General features: G+C 38.9%; 1 protein-coding gene across 1 annotated transcript; it reads right to left on the bottom strand.

The window, feature by feature from the left end:
* Positions 1-13,466: 13,466 nt before the first annotated feature.
* LOC109811170 (uncharacterized) lies at positions 13,467-15,658 on the bottom strand. Its single transcript, XM_020374831.3, has one exon. The coding sequence runs from the start codon at positions 15,431-15,433 to the stop codon at positions 13,631-13,633; it is 1,803 nt and encodes a 600-aa protein (XP_020230420.1). The 5' UTR covers positions 15,434-15,658; the 3' UTR covers positions 13,467-13,630.
* Between the last annotated feature and the right edge of the window lie 805 nt (positions 15,659-16,463).

The following is a 16,463-nucleotide window of genomic DNA, read 5'->3' as shown; positions in this document are numbered from 1 at the left end:
CTTGCCGGACAGCTCTTCTAACTTGTACGCTCCATTGTTGAGGACATGCCGTATCCGGAAAGGGCCGTCCCAGTTGGCTGATAGCTTCCCTTCTGAAGAGTTGCGTCTGGCTGACCCGGTTGCTCTCCATACAAGATTACCTTCGTGAAATGTTCTCGGCTTAACACTTGAATTGAAACGGCGTGTCATGCGTTGTTTACATGCCTCGGCCACAATCTGTGCTTTTTCCCGTGCTTCATCGAGGACATCAAGCTCGGCTCGGAGCGAAGCATTGTTAGACTCCTCATGGAAGTGCTGTCTTCGGAATGATGGCTCTCCGACTTCAACCGGGATCATGGCGTCTGCGCCGTAAGTCAGGCGAAAGGGTGTCTCTTTTGTTGTTGATTGTGGTGTACATCGATACGCCCAAAGGACCTCTGGCAACTCTTCGGCCCATGCCCCTTTTGCCGAACCGAGCCGTTTCTTTAATTCGGTGAGGATAACCTTATTGGCCGCTTCGGCCTGGCCGTTCGACTGGGGGTGTTCAACTGATGTAAACCTATGCCGGATGCCAAGGTTTTCAAGGAAAGAGTTGAACTTTTTGTCCGTGAATTGTAGGCCGTTATCCGAGATGATGGCATATGGGATGCCGAAACGGGTAACTATGTTCTTCCAGACAAATTTCTGGACATTAGCGGCGGAGATGCAGGCAAGCGGCTCGGCCTCAATCCACTTTGTGAAGTAATCGACAGCTACGAGGAGAAACTTAACTTGTCCCTTCGCCACCGGAAATGGGCCGAGTACATCAATGCCCCATAAAGTAAACGGCCATGGAGAGCTGATGCTATGCAGTTCAGCAGCTGAAGCATGGATGAGGTTCCCGTATTTTTGGCACTGAACACATTTTTTGACAAAGTCGGCGCAGTCCCCCTTCAGAGTTGGCCAATAATAACCGGCCCGCAAGACTTTAGCTGCTAAGGTTCGTCCTCCGGAATGGGAGCCACAAATACCCTCATGGACTTCCCTCATCACGTAATCTGCTTGGTGACTATCTATGCATTTGAGCAGCGGGGTGGAGAACCCCCGTCTGTAGAGGTCCTTGGCTATCATGGAGTACCGAGCCGCCTGTGTTCGCAACTTCTTAGCTTCCAACGGGTCGGCCGGTACTGCGCCGTTAGTGATATAGTTCCGAATGGGTGTGGTCCATGAGGGTGATTCATCTATTGCCATGCACTCGGTTGTTACGCTTGGGGAGGGAACTTCAAGATGAATAGTGGTGCGCAGCTGTCCCGGCTTCCGGCTGCTGGCGAGCCGAGCTAACTGATCAGCTCGTTCATTATTGCTACGCAAAACATGGCGAACCTGAACCTCACTGAATTCATCCTTCAATTTTTGGAATAGATGATAGTATTGTAATAAGTTCGCATCTTTAACTTGGAAATTATCATTGACCTGCTCGGCCACTATCTTTGAGTCGGTCCAGCATATGACTCGCTTCACATCCATCTCGGTTGCCAACCGCATCCCAGCTAGTAGGGCCTCGTATTCCGCTTGGTTATTGGAGGCACGAAAACCGAACTGAAGGGACTGCTCAATTGTGACGCCTGAGGGACTAGCCAGTATCACTCCTGCTCCGCTGCCTTGGGCGTTAGAAGACCCATCGACATGCAAGGTCCATGATTCGTCTTCAAAACGCCCCGAAGGGGTAAGCTCGTTAACAAAATCAGCCAAGTGCTGCGACTTGATTGGACCTCTCGGCTCAAAGGACAAATCGAACTCTGACAACTCGACCGACCATGCCATCATTCGGCCGGCAATCTCTGGTTTTCTTAATACTTTTGCCACTGGACAATCGGTCCGAACAATTATCTTGTGGCTATGAAAGTATTGTCTCAGTCGACGAGCAGTGTAGATGAGTCCTAAGGCTACCTTTTCAATTAACTGGTATCGTCGTTCGGCCTCCTGCAAAGTCCGACTGATGAAATACACTAGCTGTTGCTCTTCTCGGTTTTCTTGTATTAGCGCAGCGCTAATTGAGCTGTCGGAAACCGCTAAGTATATAATCATGTCAATGTTGGTAACTGGTTTGGAAAGGACTGGGGGTGTACTAAGGCGCTCCTTGAAATGTTGGAATGATGTTTCACACTCCTGGGTCCACTGGAATCGCTCGGTCTTCTTGAGCAAGAGGAGGATGGGTCTAGCTATCTCAGCTAGGCAAGGAAGAAAGCGGGAGAGCGAAGTGAGCCGGCCTGCCAACTTCTGAACTTCTTTCAGGGTACTTGGGCTTTTCATGCTTAGAATGGCTTGGCACTTGTCAGGATTTGCTTCAATGCCGCGACTGGACAACATAAACCCTAAGAACTTGCCGCCTGAGACCCCGAATACGCACTTGTCGGGGTTGAGTCTCATCTGATGTTGGCGAAGCGCGTGAAACACTTCGGCCAAGTCATGCGTATGTGCCGATACATCACTTGATTTTACCACCATATCATCAACATATACTTCCATGCTTCGGCCGATCTGGTTGTGGAAGATTTTATTCATCAAACGTTGATACGTGGCCCCGACATTTTTTAATCCGAACGGCATCACCCGGTAACAGTAATTGGCTGTTTCGGTGATGAATGCCGTTTTTTCTTCGTCTTGGGGGTGCATCCGGATCTGGTTGTATCCTGAGTAAGCATCCAGAAAAGACAAGAATTTGTGGCCAGATGCCCCATCGACGAGCCGATCGATGTTCGGGAGTGGGTAGGCGTCTTTTGGGCAAGCTTTATTTAAATTGGTATAATCGGTGCACATACGCCATTTCCCATTCGACTTTCTAACCATGACCACGTTAGCCAGCCAAGTCGTGTAGTGCACCTCTCGGATAAACTGAGCGTCTAGCAACTTGGTCACCTCTGCTTCGATGGCGGTTTTTCTTTCTTCCCCCGTTTTCCGGCGCCGTTGAGCAATCGGCCTAGCCTCTTTGCTAACGGAGAGCTTGTGGCACAGGAAATTGGGGTCAATGCCAGGCATATCAGATGGGTGCCAGGCGAACAAGTCTCTATTCTCGAGGACCACACGCTGAATGGCTAGGCGCTCCCCTTCGGTTAAATAGGTTCCCAAGTAAGTAACTTGGGATTTTGTCGTTCCTACTTGGAAGGGTTGTTTGTCTTCAATGGGCTCTACCCTCTCCTCCTGATCGATTCGTGGATCGAGGTCGATGGCCGACTGCTGCGAAACCGAGTGCACCCTTCTCGGTTCGGTTGGCTCCTCCATTCTCGGCAACCTTAAGCTACTAAAATAACATTCGCGCGCCGTTTTCTGGTCAGCGTGTATGGTGACGATTCGTCCGGACTCAGCCGGGAACTTCATGGCCAGATGAGGAGTGGAGACAATGGCTCCGAGCCGATTCAAGGACGGTCGTCCTAGCAGAATATTATAAGATGTGTTGGCGTGCACCACTACGTACTTGACTGGGATATCGCGGTGATCAGCTTCATCAAATCCGAACCGTGTGGACAGCTTGATATACCCCTTTGTCTTCACTCGCTCACCAGAGAACCCCACCAGTGGCTCGTTGTAGGGGACCAATTCGGATTCTGGAATACCCAACTGTTTGAACGTGTTCCAGTACAAGATATCTGCCGAGCTTCCCTGATCTACCAACGTTTTACGCACAATGCAGTTATGGATTTCTACACTGATTACCATTGGGTCATCTTGCTCCGGATCAATGCCTTTGAAATCGGCTTCGGTAAAGGTGATAGTAGGTAATTGCCGACGGACTGTTTCAACGGCGTGAACATGCCGAACGGCCCGTAGATGCCTCCGTTGCGATGAGGAAGATGAGCCACCACCAGCAAATCCACCTGCTATGGTATTGATGACTCGCCGAGGCTGTGACGAGGGTTCGACATCTCGTCTTTCTCTGGACCGGCTCCGTTCTCTATACTGACGTGGTTCCATTCTCCTTTGCTCAGGGTCGTGCCGTCTTGACCGGTCGGCGTGCCGAGTTGTGTGCGGTCGGTCGATGAAACCCTGTAGCTGACCTTGTTTGATTAGGTCTTCGATCTTGTCTTTTAAAGCCGCGCATTCTTCTGTTGAATGCCCCCGATTGCGGTGGTAGCGGCAAGATTTTGTTGTGTCGGCCCTGGGGGGGGTAGAAGCTCGTTTTGGAACGGCCAACACGTCCGAGGCCAGCGCTTGCTCGAGTATGGCTGCTCTGTTAGTGTTAAGTGGTGTGTACTGGGAATACCTTGGGCCACGAGGGGGTCTCTCCCGAGGTACCAATTCTTTCGGGCGACCTCGGAAATTATTCTCGACTGGCCTTTCAGGCTTTGCCGCGACTTCTGCTCTAGCTTGGTTGCGGAACTCAGCTAGCTCCTCCATTTGCATATACTTATCGGCTCGTCGCCGAAGGTCATCCATGTCGGATGGTGGCTTCTTGCAAATACTGTTGGCGAAGGGACCTGGCTTCAAGGCGGTAGTCAGATGATGCAGGGCGACGGCCGGGTTTAGGTCTCGGATTTCCAATGCCGCCTTGTTGAATCGGCTCATGAATGTCCGAAGGGATTCCTTTTTCTCCTGACGAATGCTTACCAGAGCCAACGAGGTCAGTTGGTGAGGCCTACTGGTAGCAAACTGAATTGTGAATTGGGAGGCCAATGTACTAAACGAATCAATTGAGTTGGCCGGAAGCCGAGTGAACCAACTCAGAGCTCGTCCTTTTAGCGATGTTGGGAAAATTCGACAAAGGGCGGCATCATCGGTTGTGCTTAAAGTGACTTGAGTCAAGAACACATCTACGTGTTCATCGGGATCAGTGGTCCCATCGTACTTGTCGAGAGGCAACGACTTCCAATGATCAAGAAGCGCGGTCTGCATGATATTTGATGTAAAGGGATGCCGATGTGCTCCGGCCGGCATCGGCAGTATCGGCCTACTAGCTGAAGCATGAGCGGCTGGGGTGGCACTAGAGGTGTGGTTGGCGGGGGTGTGGTGTCCGTGTGAATGAAACGACCCCTGAGTATGGGTCGTCTCGGATGGTTTCCATGTGGGATCTCGGTATTGGTTTTTCAGGGCAGCATTCTCTTCTCTCAATGCAGCCATTTCGGCGGCATCTCTTTCTCGCTGCTGTTTCATGGCAATCATTTCCTCTTTCATTTGTCGTACCACATCGGTCAAGTTTGTCTCCTCTACCGTTTCGGCCCCGGACTGATGCTCCTCCTCGGACTGGTGTTCAGCGTTAGTCTTCCTTGTCTTCACCATGACGTCGAAACAGTGTTGGATACGTCTTTCTCGAGAGCTATCGGTTCGGCCCCACGGTGGGCGCCAAAATGTACCTGCCTGAGGGTACACTCGTAATCTTCAGGGGAATATGAGGACCGAACGAGAGCTTTAGGTGGATTCTTCGGAGGGGGAGGTACCTGCAAAAGATACTCCGATGCTTAAGTCAGTGTGGGCACGATTTTCTAGGGTAATGAATGAACAGTGACATACCTTGTTGTGTGTGACCTATTTATAGCATCTGACATGGGCCTGAGCGTGATGGGCCCTCTCAGATATTTACCAAATTAGGTAATACGGTACTAATTGGTTGTTAGGCTTTAATCATGTACTTACCTTTCTTAATTGTAATTACCGTTATGACTTGTTTAACTCTTCGGCAAGAGGCCGAGCCGACTACTCAATACTAGTCGGAACGGCAAATGACCGAGCCGTCTAGTCCGTATACGGCAGCTTGTATACTTTCCGGTACGATCTATGTCGGAACGGTACTTGACCGAGCCGACTCGATGAGTGATGATGGTCCATATTGGCGTTAACCAGACTGATGTCGGTTCTCGACCTCATGCCGAGCCGACGTTGATGGTGATGCTTGTACGTGGCTTACTATGCATGAGTGTCTGACGAAATGGCACGTGTTGGCCCACGTGACCGATACGGTCTCTCCGGTACACATACAAATTAATATAAATAGTTATTTCAGTTTATTTTATTTTAAAAAATTATGATATATCAATTTTATCTTATATTTGTCATTAAATTATCATGGGGACATAATGATATTACTCAACACTACTTATGCATTAATACTAATAATAATTAATAAATGACAGTTGGTGTGAAAAAATATATATTAATATTTATCAATTTTTCTTCTCTTCATTCAATAACAATGAGCACATACACTCATGATCTTTACTAGAAAAAAAAAGAAATGAAAATAAAATTAATATTTTTAGAAATTGTAAAACTAATGCCTTATAAAAGAACTATAATTTTCTTGTAAATTGTGATAAGAATCGAAAAGAGTATTTTATGTATTTATTAAAAGATTAAGTGATAATTTTAAGTAATGTCTAATTTTGTTTGTAATATCATATTAATATGTATTTATTTTTTTAAAATTCTTAAAATAAATATTAGTATTTGTCTATTTTACAAATGTTAAAAACGAAAAATAGTAAGCTTAAGTTTTAAAGGATGAAAATTAAATAAAAATATTTTATCGAGACTAAATATAATTTTTTTAATTTTCAAGAAGTCAAAACAATATTTATAAACTTAAAAAAATTAAAAATATTTTTTTATAAAGGCCTAAATAAAAATACAATCATTCTATAGGAATTAAAAACACATTTAATTAATTTTTTTAACCCAAACTCTAGTTACTCCACTTTTATAATATATCATCTGTATTTTTTATTTTCTTTTAAATATTGTTATCTTTACTTAGGCATTATCTATTTTAATATACCATTACTTTTTAAATTCTCTTAACTAACTTTTTAGTGATTTTGGGTTAACAAATTACATTTTCTGTCAAAATTCTATCGGGTGGGTTCTTCTCAAAAGCTTATATTGTATTTTAAGAATTTTTCATTATTAAGAATAGCTCAAAGACTATAAAAACATTACATTGTTGATTAATTAGAAATTATTAAAACGAAAAGAGAGTGGAGTTTTCGAGAATCTGGGCATGTGCCCCAATCTGAGTCACTGAATCCTTTTAGTTGTAAAGTGGAATTGCTGGAATAAAATATGCCTTGTCCTGGAGAACCCTTTAAGTATCTGAGGACACGAATACAGGCTTTGTAGTGTGATTCAGTTGGATTGCTCATGAATTGACTGAGTTGTTGGACAGCAAAGCTAATATCTGGTCTGGTGTTGGTAAGGTAGAGTAATCTCCCGACCAGCTTTCTGTATCCAGTAGTGTCTGCATAAGATGGGCTGTCATCATGAGCTAGTCTAGTACTCTTGACCATAGGTGTAAGGGCTGGTTTAGCTGCAAGCAAACCAAAGTCAGAAATTAGATCTAAAGTGTATTTTCTTTGAGATATGGTAAGACCAGAATTTGATCTTGCCACTTCAAGACCAAGGAAGTATTTGAGGCTGCCAAGGTCCTTGATTTTAAAGGTGTTGTCAAGGCTTTGTTTGACAGAAGCAATTTCTTTTGCATCATCTCCTGCCAATATAAGGTCATCAACATAAACTAAAATGATGATACTCTTAGAATTAAACTTCTTAATAAAAAGGGAATGATCATAACAAGATTGTCTGTATCCAAGATTGAAAAGAAAAGTAGAGAGTTTAGCAAACCATTGTCTACTGGCTTGTTTCAAGCCATAGATAGACTTGTGTAATTTACAAACCATTGCAGGATCTGAAACAGCAAGTCCTTGTGGAATTTCCATGTAAACTTCCTCAGTTAAATCACCATGTAAAAAGGCATTATTGATGTCAAGTTGGTGAAGAGCCCAATTCTTAGTAGCGGCAATAGCAAGGAGTAGCCTTATAGTAGTCAATTTAGCTACCGGAGCAAAAGTGTCGAAGTAATCCAATCCTTCAGTTTGGTTATACCCTTTTGCCACTAATCTGGCCTTATATCTTTGCAAGGTCCCATCCGAATTATATTTGTTTTTGTACACCCATTTGGATCCAATAACAGACTTTCCTATGGGTAAAGGGGTTAAAGACCAAGTTTTATTCATTTTTAGTGCCGCAAGTTCATCTTGCATTGCTTTAATCCAATGAGGGAATTGAGCAGCTTGTTGATAGTTTTTGGGCTCAAGTTCAGTAGTGATGGAAAGGCTGAATTTTAAAAATTCAGGATTCAGAGAGTGATAAGATAAAACAGAGGACAAGGGATACCTTATATTGTTAGAATCATGAATTTCAGTATTTTGTAAAAGGTTGCAGTGATAATCAGTCAGGTAAGTTGGTGCTTGCTTATGCCTGGTTGATCTTCGAAGGTCAACGTTTGGAGGTGTAGGGGAACCAAGCTGGCTGTCAGAAACATCATCCTCCATAGGGTAATTGTTGGGTAGGTCAATATCAATTGATAGAAAATCAAAATTCTCACTCACCTGAGAATCAACCTGTTTATTAATGTCAGGAACCTTGTGAAAAGGAAATATATTTTCATAAAAAATCACATTCCTAGAAATAAGAATTTCTCTAGTGGTTAAGTCTAGGGCAATGTAACCTTTCGTACCAACTTTAATTCCTAGATAGACACATTTCTTAGCTCTAGGATCTAATTTATTTCTATGTTGAGTAAGTGTAGAAACAAAACACAAGCTGCCAAAGACTTTTAGATCAAGATAAGCTGGGGTTTTTTTATTGAGTATTTCAAAAGGTGATTTGCCTTTCAGCACAGCAGTGGGTAACTTGTTTATTAGATGTATAGCATGAAGAACAGCATATGACCAGTAAACATTAGGTAGATTGGAGTGAAATAATAAAGACCTGGCCACATTTAGAATGTGTCTATGTTTCCTTTCAGCCACAGCATTTTGTTGTGGTGTTTCCACACAAGATGTTTGATGTATAATACCTTGACTGTTATAAAAATCTGGCATGCGAAATTCTATGCCATTATCAGACCTTATGATTTTAACTTTCTTTTTGTATTGAGTAAAAGTTAGAGAGATAAAGTTCTGGATAAGGGTCCTGGTTTCAGATTTAGCTTTCATAAGGAAAACCCAAGTGTTTCTACTAAAATCATCCACTATAGTTAGAAAATATTTGTGGCCATGGATGGAACAAATAGAAAGGGGACCCCAAATATCCATATGTATCAAATCAAAACAAGAAGCTGTAGAGTTGATGCTAATAGGAAAAGATAACTTGCATTGTTTTGCTAAATGGCAATAGTCACAGACAAGTTTGTGATCATACTTAACATAAGGAAATTGTCCTTTTATTTGTTGTAAAACAGAATCAGATGGATGACCTAGTCTATAATGCCACAAATCAAAATTGGAATTATTCATATTGTTGTCACTGGAAGTTCTAGCAGAATTAACGATCTTATTCTCTGAAAAATTTTGCCTTTGAAGGATATACAGATTGCATTGAAGATTAGCAGGACCAATCATCAGTTTGTTGTTGTGATCCTGGATATAACAACACAGCTTGTCAAAGACAATTTTACAATTGAAGTTTTTAACAATTTTACCAACAGATATAATATTGTAGTTAAAATCAGGGATGTATAAGACATCTTGTAAAAAAAATCTGCCAGAGAAAGCAACAGTACCAGAAATCTGTGTTTGAGTAATGAATCCATTTGGTAATTTAATTCTTATAGGCTCAATGGTGTTATAAGAATCATAGCAAGAAAGTGAGTTAGATACATGGTCAGTGGCGCCACTGTCCAGTATCCAAACATTATCAGGTAATTTTTGCTCTTTTTGGGTAGATAAGATATTACCTGGATGTTGTTGGAGATTGTCTACAGCATGAGTTTCTCCACTTACATTTGATCCCTTGAGTATCTCCATGAGTTGATTATATTGTTCAGTTGTAATGGTACTGCTTACCTCAGTGTATTCCTTTCCAGTAATTTTGTGATCACTGCCTTCAACAGTGTTAGGTGAGGTAGAGGAATCTGAGGTGTAGGAGTTCACAGTTGATGTTTGTCTTTTATCTTTGAAATTGAAATTCGGAGGAAATCCATGTTTGAAATAACACGTCTCCACTGTGTGCCTTTCTTTTCCACAAAATGTGCAGATTTTTTGTGGTTGGTTGCTAAAATTCCTTTGATTAAATCTTCCTCTTCCTCTTCCGGATGAGGATCCATTTCTTCCTCCAAAAGATTGTTTATTGTTTGTTATGCTTGCCACCAGATTGACTTCCTGAAGCAAGTTCCCTAAGACCTGTCTTTCTTGTTGCAAAACAAGAGAGAAAACTTTGTTAATGTTAGGTAAAGGGTCCATCATTAGTACCTGGGATCTGACAGTGTTGTAGGAGTCATTCAAGCCTTTGAGGAAGCAGATGACATATTCAGTTTCCTTGTAATTTCTCACAGTTTTCACTAGGTCACAGGTGCATTTTACTGTGCAGGAGCATGCTGGGATGGGCCTCAGGATTTCTAACTCTTCCCATAGAGTTTTTAAATCTGTATGATAAGTGGAAATAGTTCTTTCTCCTTGTTTGATGGAGTGAATTTCCTGTAGGAGGTCAGACATCCTGAAATGGTCTCCTTTTGAGAATCTGTCTCTCAAATCCTTCCATAAGTCCTCTGCATTGTCAATATATACAATGCTTTGTGCAATCTGCAAAGAAACAGATCGAGTTATCCAAGAAATGACCATAGTATTGCACCTTATCCAAACATCATGCAAGAAGTCATTGGCTGGTGGTTCTTTGATCGTTCCATCTACAAATTTGTATTTGTTTCTTGATTGAAGTCCTCTCTTCATTAACTTGCTCCAAGAATGGTAATTTGGGCCATCAAGAACAGGGGAAACAGTGAGGGTGTTGATATTTTCACCCGGATGAAGGTAGTAGGGGCTGTTGGGATTCTGTGACTCATCTCCTTTCTTGATGTTGGTTTGTTTTGAAGAACTTTCTTCTTCAGCCATGTTGGATCAGAGTGTGGCACGACGGAGCTTTCCTTGAGATTGCTCTTGATACCATAAAACGAAAAGAGAGTGGAGGAGAAAGAGTATCTCTGAATAAAATGATTCTCAATATTTCAAATAGCAAGCCTCTACACACTTATATATAATAAGAGTCAGCCAAAACAGAAAACTAACTAACAACAGCCAAAACAGAAAACTAACTAACAACTGCTCTTATTCTCTAATAATTATGATTAAAATTGTTATTATAAAAGTGAACAAATTATATATATATATATATATATATATATATTATTTTTTACTTTCTCCCTCTCTCTTTTTCTTCTTCTTCTCCTTTATGATAAAACTTAGATATACATTTTTCTTTATAATATGTTTGTTGCTGATTTTCACTCAAAAAATAACAGTTTCATTCTTGCAATCTCCATAATAAATTTAAACATGGATTACTGAAATGAAAATCTAATTGAATAATAGTGATAAAAGCACTTTGGTAAAAAAAAAAAAAAAGTAATAAAAATTACCAGGAATCTATTTATAAATTTTGTGATTTTTTCTTATATCTTTTTGGAAATATTTATTTCACACTCCCTTTGGTTATGGTATATAAGTATAAAATAATATTATTTTTATTATTTTTAAATTTAAACAATTTTTAACTAATTTTACTTTATTTGGCAACTTTTTATATCATTTTTAATAAAAATAATTTATGAAAAGACATTTATTTTTTAAATGATATTGACTTTCTTAATTAGTGTGAGTTATTACTCTCATATAGAGTAATATAAATTATTTATAAATGGTCTAATATCATCATAGTCCTACTCATATCATTATCTATGTAACATTTTTTTTCCAATAGAAAGGATTACAATAACAAAAATGAGAATACTTAAGTCTCTATCCAATTTTCAACTACCATTGCACTACTACAAAAATATCATTTTCCTGCAAAAAAAATATTCGCAGAAACTTTTTGTGAATTTATTTGCGAAAAATAATTTATAGATATTTCTTATAATTTTTTTTATAAAAAATAATCTACAATAAATTTTTTCAAATTTTGCTACAATATTAATAATCATAGAATTTTTTTCCATGGTAAAAAATTTACAGAAAATATTGTAAGAATTTTATTTTGTTTCTTGCAGATTTTCTTGCAAAAATAAATTTGCAAGTAATGTTTAGTAAATGGTAGAAAAATTTTGCAGATAACTTTTCCTGTGGATTTTCCTGCCAATTTTAATCTGCAGAAAAAATCAAAAAAATATTTAAATTTATAAGTTTAATATTTTAAAAAAACTTCAAGTCTCACATCGATTGAAAATAAAATAATTAAAGAATATATAAGTTGGGACAACACTTACCTTACAAGTTGATTTGTATCGTTGAGTGTTAGACTTATAATCTACAATCTTAAAATTTAAAAGATTATGTATCACATGTTGGAAGCGTGGAAACAAATGTTTCGGATGAATTCATTGTGAGCATTTGAAAGTTGAATAATTATTGATATAATTTATAGTAATTTCTTTATATTTTTTCGTAAAAAATATTTTTGCAGAACTTTTTGTGAAAAAATTCGCAAGAAACTTTCCTGCAAATTTTTTTCACAAGAAATTTCACAGAAAAATTTCTTGCGAATTTTAAAATTCACAAAAACATATTATCCACAAATATATTACCTGCAGATAAAATTTCGCAGAAAAATTTATAAAAACCTGCGAATTTTTATAAAAATTCACAAGAAAAGTCGCATGTAATAAGAGAAATTCGTGATTCTACATAGCACTTAATTAAGTGTTATTAATTTTTTTATTGTAAATTTAAAAAAAAAACTTGGGCACTTATATATCATGTAGGATTTAATTAGAATGGTGAACACGTACGTGACTATAGCAATAATTTTTTATAAAATGTGAAATAGCCAAATAGGTAAAAAGAAAAAAAAAACAAGTAAGGATAGGTCAAAGATATGATCGAAGCGTTACGTTATACGACATAAAAGGAAAATAAAAGTGCAAAAAATCACATAAAATAAAAATAGAAGGATAAATATGTTTTTAGTCTCACTTATTTTAATTTTAATTTTTTATATTTTTATTTTTAAAATTTATAAATATTACTTTTGACTTTTGTGAAATATTTTTCATCCTAATAAAATAAATAAATTTTAATTTTAATTCATTTTAAATATTTTTCTTTGATTTTTATCTTTCTAAAATTTAAAATTACTAGTTTTCACCTTTAAGGATTATAAATAACATTTATTTTAATAATTTTTGAAATTTTTAAGAGGTGTCTTATATTAACATATAATATCATTAACAGTTATGACTAATACCTAAAATATTCATTTAATATTTTAATAAATAAAATGACTAAAAATAATTATATAATAATTAAAATTAAAAATTAAATTTAAATTTTAGAGAAATAAAAAATTAAAAAATTAAAAAATTAATTTATTTTATAAAGACTAGACATATATTAAAATCTAAAATAAAAATGAGAGAAAAATAAACATGAAAAAAGAGAAGAAAAATCCAAGTTTTTTTTGTAATCGTACGGATATAAGTATATCCTCTAACCGTGAAAAAGATTATTTTCCTAAATAAACATTAGGTGTATGTAATTAGTGTACCGAATACCTACCCGGGTCCAGTACAATTAATAACTATTCAACAGTACCATGCATGAGCTTTTACATACCATACATCACTGTCTAAGAACACGGGAAACAAAACATAAATTTTCCACACAGAAACAGTTCACCTTCACCACTTAGTACCTTACGATGTTCTTCTCATCCTCAACTTGAGAGAATCAACTTTCTTTTGGACCACAAACTCTTTAACTCCTCCCTGCAGTGCGCCATGCCAACTTGACGACTTGGCCGAACCAAAGAGCCACGTGGCGTTCATCTGTTTGTTAACCATTCGTGCCGCGTAGTGTGGGATCTTGAATCCCTTCGCGTGCTGAGACCCAAATCGGTTGCTAATGAACATTAAACAATCCATCAAACTCTCCCTCGCAAGCCCCTTCATGTCATAAGCCTGTGATCTTCTCCACAGACTCTTACTGTGGAGACTCGCACTCGCCACATTCGATAGGCACAAAGCTCTTGTGGTGTCACTCAGTGCAGCTTCTGGATCTCTAAGAAGCAAGTGGCACTGTGCTCTATTGCTATGAAGCACGATTCTCTCTTTTTTGGTCTCTAATGGGCACAAATTCAAAGCCTCTGTGTACTTCGCCACAGCTTTTTCTATCTCCCCTGACCCAAATTCCATGTTCCCTTGTTGTTTCAAAATACCTGCCAACACTTCTTTTTCTCTTATTTCTTCTTCGCTCATTAAGCTTTCTTTTTTTACTCTCTCCACCTTCAACTCCCATAACTCTTCTAACGCTCTCTTGGTTCTTTCACTCTTCAGCTTCATCTCACCAAATTTGATTTTGTGGTAATCCTGCAAGAGTATCTGCATGATTTCTTGCCCCACTTTGGGTTTCCCTCCCATGCTTCTAACCTCAACCAAATCAACAAGAACTGGAACAGCTATATCTATTACTTTGTATCTTGTAACTGGATCTTTGAGAAGTTGCAAGAGACTATCAATTGCCATGCGTTGCCTTTCATCTGAGGATCTTGACACGTTACAAAGATTCACTACCACTTCTTCCAAATTTGCAACACTTTCTCTCCCTATTTTTGCGCCACAAAGAGTTCTGAGAAGTCCTATTCCAGCAGGTGAAGTTGGGTTTGACAAACCACCCCACATTCCACACAAGTCCTTCAAGAATTGCTTTTTGCAGATTAGCCCCAGAGATCTTTCTCTACATGCAAAGCAATCTAAGAGATAGAGAGACCAACACTGAAGCTGGCTAGCCCATTCTTCTGCTTTTCTGTTCTCCAATTCCAAGTCTCCATGCCCTCGTGTCAGCAAGTTCCTATGATACTCCAACCTCTCTGATTCCTTCAACCCCACGAACTTCTCATACACCTCTTTTATGCACGTGGAAGCTATGTTAATGGATGCTTCTATCACTTCAGCTTCATGTTCAGCAACAGCTTCAAAAGTTGCTTCATGGCTCGCCAAATGACCCAGTGCGCGAAGTGCAACTCTTTGCTCAACCCAACTAATCTTTCCCCGAAGCAGTTCCATGAGTGGTTGAACCACGTTGGACTTAACAGCTTTATCTGCGAACTTGGGTTTGTTCATGGTGTAAGAACCGATTATGTGTGCTGCATAATAAGGGACATACATGTTCTGACACCTAAGGAGCCAATCTTTGTGGTTAACACCTTTCTGAATTAACTTGGCCATGCATCTGAAGATCCCAAGAGAAGGAAATTCAGGGTCGTTGGGGTTTGTTATGGCGATTTTCCAGAGGCCACTTAACGCGAGGATGTGTTCCTGGTGGTCTCTGAGAGGCATTTGTTTGAAGTAGCGAGCGATTTTGGCTCTTCTAAGGGGAGGAACTGTTTCGGACATGATGCAGAAGAAACAAGAGCAGGTAGTGTATGACGGAATAGCGGGTGTCGAATTATTATGAGTGTTGGTTTTGGTGGGTGGATTTTGTGGGAGTTGGTAGTTCATGGTTAATCAAAAGAAAATTGGAAGGTTTAGGAATTGGGATAGGTTTTGGTATGAAAGAGACGGGCACATCCCAAAGATTAATTATATATTGAGGCGCACCTTGCTTGATGCGTGCTCGTGACACGATAATAAGCTGTGTTGCACATGTAACACAGTACCACTCAGTATCATATGCGCCACTCTCTCCCTAAGCGCCTTTGTGTTTTAATACATGGGAACCATGATTGCTTCAATGTTAATTCAAACAATGGATGCTAAGTTAAAGAAAATTCAACGTTTTCTTTATTAGTTGTTTTGCTTTTTTTATCGATCATGTGAGAATTAATACAACAAAATCTTTTTTCTTTTCTTTTTTTTTTTTTAATGAAAAGAGAAGGAAAGAGTTGCCATTTAAAAGTATAATGGTGGTTTTACTTCACATTTTCGCAATAACTTTTTATCTTTCTCTCTCAATCAAGTCATTTATTTTGTTTCACATTTTTTTTTCTATTCTCTTTATAAAATTAGCAAGAGGATATGAAGTGAAAATAATATTACTTGATTTAATAACACATTCGATAAAGATTATTTTATTTAAGATAGGGCAAGTGCTTTTGGAACAAGGCCAAGTGCAGCCTATTCACCAATAAAAGAAGTGTACAATCATATGCTATATATTTACGTACCTTCTTGGTCAGTGAAATTGCTCGATATACTATAATAGGAAAGGAAAAAATGTTTCTTACGTATTCATTACTTATTTGTAAAAAAAACAAGTTGATAAAAATGCTAAATTAAGTGAATGATATTGGGCTGGGCCAATAAATATAAAACAGAACGATTACCTAAACCTCATTTAGTTCTTTACCTGTTGACTTAAAATGGGATGGACCACGAATCTATTCCGGACATATGCATAGAAATGAGTTGCCAAGAATAAAATGGCTATAAACAGAGATTTGAAAAGGAAAAGAGAATAGGAGGAGGGGAGGAAGATCTCTTGGGAATTAAGCATAAGAGTTTAGTCTGGTCCCCTCCATAAGAAGCCAAT

The sequence above is a fragment of the Cajanus cajan genome, chromosome 11 (genome assembly GCF_000230855.2).
Source record: "Cajanus cajan strain Asha chromosome 11, NIPB_CcT2T_4, whole genome shotgun sequence".
In the NCBI taxonomy this organism is placed as follows: domain Eukaryota; kingdom Viridiplantae; phylum Streptophyta; class Magnoliopsida; order Fabales; family Fabaceae; genus Cajanus; species Cajanus cajan.
This window is presented reverse-complemented; position numbering and strand designations above follow the sequence as displayed.